The sequence below is a fragment of the Galeopterus variegatus genome, unplaced genomic scaffold (genome assembly GCF_000696425.1).
Source record: "Galeopterus variegatus unplaced genomic scaffold, G_variegatus-3.0.2 Scaffold7164, whole genome shotgun sequence".
Lineage (NCBI taxonomy): Eukaryota > Metazoa > Chordata > Mammalia > Dermoptera > Cynocephalidae > Galeopterus > Galeopterus variegatus.
Window position 1 is genome coordinate 4,953 of NW_007733275.1, and position 8,894 is coordinate 13,846.

At 40.2% G+C, this 8,894-nt stretch overlaps 1 protein-coding gene across 1 annotated transcript; it reads right to left on the reverse strand.

The window, feature by feature from the left end:
- Window positions 1-4: 4 nt before the first annotated feature.
- On the reverse strand, window positions 5-7,493 carry LOC103607142 (alcohol dehydrogenase 1C-like; the record flags this gene model as incomplete). The annotated part of the gene is made up of 6 exons (XM_008591681.1): window positions 7,355-7,493; window positions 5,307-5,394; window positions 4,992-5,211; window positions 2,707-2,967; window positions 683-818; window positions 5-90 (listed from the first exon to the last, which is right to left on the reverse strand). Coding segments are annotated over exons 1-6 (930 nt in total), but the record flags the coding sequence as incomplete, so codon positions are not given.
- Window positions 7,494-8,894: the final 1,401 nt, after the last annotated feature.

An 8,894-nucleotide genomic window follows, 5' to 3' on the forward strand; every position in this document is an offset into this window, starting at 1 on the left:
GTAAAACATGGGTTATTAATGGATCCAGAGAAAACTTCTTAGCCATAAAATCAGCCACGAGTTTAGGGACCGAATCTTTACTCTTAAAACCTGAGAAGAAGACAATGTCACTGTTAGATTCTTCCAGGAGAAAGTAGGAGATTTGGAGAGGCAACTTTTGAAATAAAATTAAGATAAAAGTTTATAAAATGTGCTGGATTCCACAGACTAATATACTGAGGATTATGATTGATAGAGTGCTTCAATATCCTTTTGAAGTGCTTAGACTTTAAAAAAAATCCTCCCAAATAAGCAAGAGTCCTAGTTACTAGGCCTGTTATAGAGGATTTACAAAGATGTGATTATGCCCAAAATTAAGTAGTGCTGTACAAGGAGTGTACACATGTATTATCACTTTAGGTTTACTGTGTCTTATTGGGGAATTTTGGTGCCTTATGCAGTTATGAGTATAAAAAGAGGTGATGCTGAAATGACCTAATTAGTTTGTTGGAACACCAGAAAAACCTGTCCTAGTACCTTCTGTCTGCATTAGGTCCACATCTAGTTGATTAAGAGCCTATAGTTATAACAGGAATTTTAAGTTGGTTTTGACCACATTGCTTTTCAAAACCTGGACTGTCATTTGTAAAAGGAAAAAAGCCTGATATTAATAAGAATTTGACCATTGAGCCTAATTACATACCACCAAAAACTGCTCCTTTCCAGGTGCGTCCCGTCAATAGCAGCGCTGGGTTCACTGAGAGGCTTTGGGAATCAGGAGGTACTCCTACAATGACACTTGTGCCACATGCCTCATGACAGCATAAGAGGGCAGCCAGCTGGAATAAAACCAATAGTTAGCATCTTTAAAGTGGACTCTCTGACAGTCCCTACTCACGCTACACGGAATCATGTGCTATTGACCTAGCTAGAGTGTCAATGTGTGGAGGGAAGAGATTATGTCGTTTGCTTCTTCATTTCCCTTGGTGTCGAGGATAGTGCTGTGGCTTTAGGAAATGCCCAGAAAGCATTTTTTGAATGAAAGAATGGATTAATGAATACTGGTGTTTTAACTTATTTCTTTTAAAGGGGCAAACTTCATGACAAATGTGTATAATTCTGGTTTCTGAAATAGGGCGCTGTTTCATCACCACGTGATTCTCAGGCAGTACAAGGAGTTGGTTCATTCATTTTTCATTCTGTTAATAGGGGATATTTTGAACATGGTACTTTGAACCAGGTATTGTGATGGTGAACAAGATATAATGGTCAAAAAATGTTCTTTTATCCATTTGATGTTCTCCCTTCTTCATGGATAGCTATTCTACTCTCCACTTCTAGGACATGTTTTAAATGTTGTATTTCCCTCCCCAAAATGTATACTGGTTTTACTTTAAACTGCACCTATTATTCTGGAATCTCAAAAGATAGTTGACAAAGACTCCTCCCCATAGCCAGGGTTTTGAACATATTGTGTAGTAAGAAAATGATTTAGGATCCCCGAATTTACATAATGATGAGTCCTTTGGTTTTGAATTATGACATTTCAAAGAACAGATATTCCCAAAAGTTGTGGCTATCAGACATTTGGTTTCTTCCAGTAAAGTAACAATCCAGTTCCCTATGAGAAAATGTAGGGAAAACAATTGAAAACGACCACAAGGAGAAAATCGACAGCCTCAGAAATAGGTGGTCTCTCTCGGAACTTCACTCATCTGTGGGTTTTGTCCCAGTGCAGGCTGCCTGCAGCTTCCCCTCAGGGTGCTGCTCCCCATTACTAGCAGGGCTGGGACTTGCTGGAGAACCTCAACAATGGGGACTCGTTGGTCTCTGGGAACTTTTCAACTGGATCCTAGGGAATTTTGATTAGGTGAAAGATAGCTAGAAATATGTCCCCCATCAAAATTGAATGTTTTGTAATTGTATGAAAGTAACACCGTGTATACTTAAAGATGTGTGCACTGCAAGATTGGAAATAGCATTTCCTATCAATAATGCCAGCTGACATTTATTGAGAGCTTACCACATGACAGATGGCACTGTGCTAAGTATTTTATACACATAATTTCTTGTAATTCACAAACCCTGCTATGGGACATGTGTCTCTAAATTTGGGGGCTAGTAAAATTTCTTGACTTTTGAAAGTCTTTAGTCCGACATAGAGATTGGGTCCAGCCATGTGGAAGGCATGGTGCTTTCTAGGTGGCAAAATATAGCGATACATGAAAGCAGTCACTTTCTTTAGGTCATTGTTTCCTTAAATTAAATATTACTTGGCCTTAAATCCGCCTTTTTTTTGTGGCCAGATGGTGTATGAAAAATCCCCCCAAATTCATTAAAACACATGAAAATTATCATAACATTTTTTTTAAGCATGTGGGAGAAAATAAAACTGGCCATATGAGAACAGAATTAATATTGTTTATATTCACTTGAGTTGGAATGTTTTCATGAAAAATTAATAATGTAAATTTTTAAGGGCTTAATTGAAAATAACAAGGCCTTTTCTCTGTTTAAAAAGGAACTATTAGTTGAGACAGGATTGTTTATTTTACAGAATGAAAGATTTCTCAAAAATAAATGAAACAATCCAGTTAACAAAGAAGAGATGAAAAATTGACATCCAACTCTTTAAAAATATTCTTTATACATAATATTTATATTCTGCTTCTTAAGCACACTCCAGATTGCAGAAGGAGAAATCTCTAGGCATGTCATGGTACATACCATGGTGTCAAGCCGACCAATGACCTCAAAGGAAAAATCCACACCTCCATCGGTCATTGCCTTTAGCACCTCCTGGATGGGTTCCTTGTAGTCTAGAGGGTTGATGAACTCGGTGGCCCCCACCTCTCTGGCCTTTGCAAATTTGTCCTTGTTGATGTCCACTGCAATGATCCTGGATGCTCCAGCTGCTTTACAGCCCATGATAGTGGACAGACCCACTCCTCCCAGGCCAAACACAGCACAGGTGGAGCCCTGGGTGACCTGTGTTTTCAGAAAATGCACAGATGGATCAAGTAATGATTGTTACAAGCTGCCTAGCTTTGTAAATAGCCGTGCCTTGTCCATTATCAGGAGCTACTCAGAATGTGATGTTCATCCTGCTGTCATACCTCTCTGGGCTTCAGTTCGTTCATAATTAAATTGAGGAGGTTGAACTAGTTCAGTGGTTCTCATACTACTTTGAACATTAGACTCATCCAGGGAGCTTTAAAAAATTTCAGTGTCCAGTTTGTAGCCCCCCAGAATATCTGTAGCTGGAATACAGTCCCTGTATAACTCCAGTGGGAAACCCAGGCTGGGAACCAGTGGGCTGAGTGAACTTTGAACTCTAAAGTCAGTGACTACAATCTTGAAGAAAATCTCAATGGCTAAAATCCATCTATAGCTAGCTTCACTGTCTCATGCACACACAAAGACAATTTTCAGAAAGTAGAATAAATGGAAAACGTTACTCCAAGTGACCGAAAAATAATACAATCAAACTCTCAATAATTAACTCCTTGGCTGATTAACTTTGAACAGTCATGACCAATATGATGAGAGCAGAAATTAGCTTTGACACATTGTAGAGTTGTTCTTAGCTTAATGCAAAGCCCAAACAAGGGAAATTCATCATATTACTTTAAGATAATGGGAGGGTACTTCAAAACGTTCACGGAAAGATTTGTATTGTCTTTTAATTGTATTTTTCATAATCTTTTTGAAGTACTCTTATACGTCTTGAAACCAATGTGATCTTCATGGATCTTTATCCCTGCTTTTAAAAATGCAGTAATGAAACTAATGCAGTAAAAGTTGATCTGTATTTTAATAGTGAATGAAACTTATTATCATGATTACTGTTAGATTCTGCTGTGTGGGCAAAGTCACTTAGACCACCTGCTCCACCAGAAGAGACAATTGTCTCAAGGGACTCAGTGCTAAAGTCATAGAAATTTAGAAAATATGTGATCTAATTGTTTACATTGCCTAGGGACTGTTTAATAAACCTAGTCATCTCTGGTCAGCTTTTAGAGAAGGTAAAATGCTGTTACTGTTCTGTGTTCTCACTGTTACATTCCCTTAAGGGTGTCCATGCACTCATTCATTCACCAAATGTTCTAAATACTTCGAGGTATAACACCACTTTCCACTTTCCTAAGAAAAATGCGAGGCTTGTGACTGTGATTTAAAAGTGCTAGTGATTAAGTATTACAATTTTACATTCAGTAGGAGATCTGAGAAAGATATTCTAGTCTCAGCTCTTATAATAACCAGCTGTGAGATTTTGGGAAAGTAACTTTGTGTCTGTTATACAAAATGAAAGATACTATTAGATTTTCAACATTCTGGGAATAGGGGCCCTTAAGGAATGGTTGCCTTGAAATTTACTACTTCTGAAGTGTATGTGTGTGTATGTCTGAGTGTGTGTGTGTGTTCATGCCAAGGGAGGACATGTACCAGTAAAATCCCATAGTAATTGGAAGAAATGCATAGTTGAAGATCCGTTTATTCTCTTCATCAGAATCCACAGAGTGGGCAACCTTCAGTTTGCAGGTGTATCAGGTTAGGATTTTTAATTTACTTTTGATCCTAATTCTATGAGTGAGAGGCCACGGACTAGATGCTCCTGAAAGGCAAACACTTCATTTCATTTACTTTTGCTGCCTCAGAACTTAGCAGAATCTTCTCTACCTAATGCATGTGGAGGTGCTCTCTAACTGTAGAATGAATGACTATATGATTTCCCAGCCCCCAAATTTAATAGTCCCAGAAAGAATATAGAAGAACAGTTACTGAAAACGAAGTCTTTACTTTTTCTTAATTAAGTATCAACAACTTTTCATCTGTGATGAATGGTGACTTTTCAAGGACAGACTCTCAATTCTTTGGGGGCCATTTTTTAATTCATAATCCATACCCCACATCAATGAAGTATCATCCCTGAGTCTTGTTAGCAATTTCTTCCCCTTCTGTTTCTGAACAGTCTGAGTGCAACTGATTCTATGGCCCATTGTCATTCCTACCTTGGCAACTTTGACGGCAGACCCATAACCAGTTGAAAATCCACAGCCGATGAGGCAGACTTTCTCCAGCGGTGAGGCTGCATCAACTTTGACCACTGCATTCTCATCCACCACTGTGTACTGAGAGAAGGTGCTGACACCCAGGAAGTGGTGGACGTGCTTCCCTCTGCAGGTGAACCTGGTGGTGCCATCCTGCATGGTTCCACGAGGGTTGCCTAGACTGGTCAGTGGAACACACAGACACACAAGGGCATGTCAGGAGCACAACTAATGTGCCAACTCATGAGCTATGCAAGGGGAATATTAGAAACTTACTCATTTTTCACGCAGTAGTTGCTTTCTGGGTGTTTACAAATTCTACATTTTCCACACTGGGGACTAAAGAGTGGGATGACTTTGTCACCTGGAAGGATATAAAAGAAATTCACCTTAAATTTCTATCCAGGAATTAATAGAGCAAAGACTTAAAGCTAACATGTGTATATGTGTATAATAGTGTGTCTTTGAAAAGGCTCCAAGACTTAGGGTCCAATCACAACTATGTCATTGGTCATTGCCTGCCAATATTGTTATCAGTTTGAGTTTTTATATGCCTGAACATTTCCAAAGAGGAAATGCAAATGGGGAAAACAAAATGGATTTGAAAAATTTATTTCCTGTATTAATAGTTAACTCTTATCGCTTACCTTTATTTCTCCTGGGGCCTTTACACACATAAACTCATTTAATCCTATATTAATTAAGCCTTAAGTATTCTCAGTGCAATTATAAATATAAGTTTTGGTTGCAAGTGGGATGACATAATTCCACTTGATGTTGGGGAGAGCTGGTATTTGGTAGTATTGGGTTAAAATGAAAATGAGAATTTCCATAACCAATAATTAGTTTTTCAAGGTGAATATTTTTATTATGAAGTGAATGCTTTTGTCAAAATCTCAGTTCATTTTTGAAGAAAACTAACAAAAGTAGAACAAAGAAGAATTCAAGACATTTCTTTAAAAGGTCAACCTTCAACAATGAATTAGGAACTTTCTTTTTTAAATGAGTATTTATTTATTTACTTATTTATTGTATTGATTATGTGTATTCCTGGGGCACCAGGTTGACCTTCCTCACTTGTAAACAAGATGTGATAATCAGATCAATACTATCAGCATGCCCATTACTACAAACTGCAATTGTTCCACGTGTCTCTTACCCATCCTCTCTCTGAACTCCCTTTTGCTCCTCCTGTTAAACCCCGACACTTTCTTTTGGGATAAGAAAGAACTGATCTTCAAGAGTTTTTAGCTAATAATTTATGAATATGTATTTTTCTTACTAAGGTGGAGAAAGAAGGGATTAATATAAGGTGTCATATTATAATTAACTTATTTCTAAATAAAAAGTAATAAGAGCTGAAACTCAAATTAGACAGATTATTATGTTCTGTTCACAGTTTAAGTATTTGTTAAAGGGGAAGGAGGAAACTACTGGCTAAAGTGATTTTTAGAATAAAACATCGTTTTTACTTTTAATCATCTATGCTACCTCTCCCACCAGACCAAGAAAAATGCTTGGCCCATCACATCTTATAGACAAACTTTATGTAAGGATGATGGCATGGAAACTTTCTATTTATTCACCATCAATCTCTAAAAACATCTATATTAATGTACCATTTAATTAGGATAAATAAATACAGAAAATAAAATGCGTAGTAATTTGTAACCAGTCACATGTAGCCACCGCTAAAGGTAATAGAACAGACACTGTTTATGGCCCGATGCCTTCTGCTATGTTTCTTTCACTTCCTTCCATCTACTCTGTTTCATTGGTTCCATGTTCAAGAAATAAAGGCCATATTGGAAGAGAAAATTAGTACATGGCCTCCTCTTACCTCCTATGAAAAGATCACATTGATTCGGTTATAGCCTCACAGACACTATTTTGTGAACTCCGCCCAGACTGTTTTCAGACACTCATCTGGGGACTCAGAACAGAAGCTTTCACTGTTTCCCTTGTCCCCGCTGTGATTCTGTTTGGGCCCTGACAGAAGACAGAGCTCAGCACCACTACCATGGACGTTACTAGATTATGAACTCCACAGTGACAGGCAATGTGTCTCTTTGATCCTCATGTGCTCCCAGGCCCAAAGCTGGTACCTGGCGTCTAGTAGATCCTGAATGCAGAATTGCTGCAGGAGAGAATGCACGAGTGTTGAAGGCGTGTGTGCCTGAGCCAGGCAGGGAGAGAGGGAAGGAGGAAAGCTCTCAAGTCCCAGCTTGGCCACGACCGTGTGCAGGTTGATCCATTGCTCATTGCCTGTTTTCTCACCTCAGGTTCCTGCATCATGGCACATCCCCTGAGTGTGACTTCTGTACCTGGTTTTACTGATGTCACCCCCTCTCCAATGCTCTCCACGATGCCCGCTGCCTCATGGCCTAGAATCACAGGGAGAGGTGAGACAAAGTTTCCACTAACTACGTGGTCATCTGAGCGACATATTCCAGTGGCCACCATCTACAAAGTAAAGAGAAGATGATTAGATTCAAAAATGATTATGACACTCTAGTGAATATAACCCACTCAGTTTCCTGAAATTGGTCTTCTGAAGAGTATTCAGGAGTTTTACTCATAATTCCTACTCTTCCTAAAACCAAAAGATTTAGTTTATCTCCAAGATTATCTAATTTAAAACATTCCTTTACCATCTTTTTCTTAATTCAGCAATTTAGAATAATCTGTGAAATAATTGGCCCTAAAATATTTTCCTTACAAAATGTAAAAGAATGTGTGCATTTTTATAGAAGTAGAAATTGTAGATTAACAACAAGAAAATATCTAATGTTAACCAATGTTGGATTTTTGATATATATCCCCTTATATATATATATTTTTTCTGTACAAACACAGAAATTCTCTTTTATTTTGCTGGATTTATACTGTACATACTCTTTCATCATCACTTTTTAAAAAATTTAATTTCGAAAAAATGCAAGATGGAAAAGAGAGTCAAGATGGCGATGGGTCAGGAGCGGGGTCGCCAGGAGACAGCGGGAGCCGGAGAGGTGTGCGCTGTGCTGCCAGAGTGCTACTTGCATTTACAAGAGCAACAAAAAATGAATCAGTCTTTGATCAACTAATCTACAACTATAAAAACGCAACTACAGACTCGAGGTTTAGGGCCGGCATAGAAGAGGATTCCTGGGAGTGCCCAAGACGCACTGCAGGACCAAGTGAGCAGCCCAAGGCAGCAGTGGCTGAGGACTGAGACTGCGACAACACGGAAACAGAGAGGGAGCCGCTCGGCAGGCTCAGCTCTGTGAGTGACCCCCAGCCCAGCCCTGCTTGCAGAGCAGACACCTGTCTGGATTCCGCCTACCCCACTGGGCCAGTCACTGGCCTGGGGCTGCCTCCATTTTCTCAGGTGGGGGCGGAGCAGGCCGACTTCACCCGGCTTGGCTCCTCACTGAGCCTTCCCACTTCCTTGCCCTGGCGTGGGGCCTCCCGGGGTCTGCGGGCCGGCCTCCCATCCCATCCCCCCGCAGTTCTCTGGCAGGGCTAGTGGCAGGGGGAGAACCGGCGTTGGGAGATCAGGGAAGGCCAGGCCGGGCAGATTATCACTCCACCGCACCCTGGGCTCCGCCCCCTGTAAACTTCCTGTAACAGGGAGGCAGATACCATCTCTGCGGCCATCAGTTCAGAAAAACACCTAACCGATTTCTGATTAGGAAAAGTGTGATCGGAGCACTCCCGAGCTCACTTGAACCTGCTGGAGAGCTGACCACAGGCGGGCGCCGGAGTTGGTCCATGCCGGGGGGATTCAAAGAGGAACTGTGTGCTGTGGGCTTCTCCCCCGAGGAGCTCACGCTCCAGAGTGGGAGATAAGACAAGCACACAGATAACTGCAATAACAGGAGG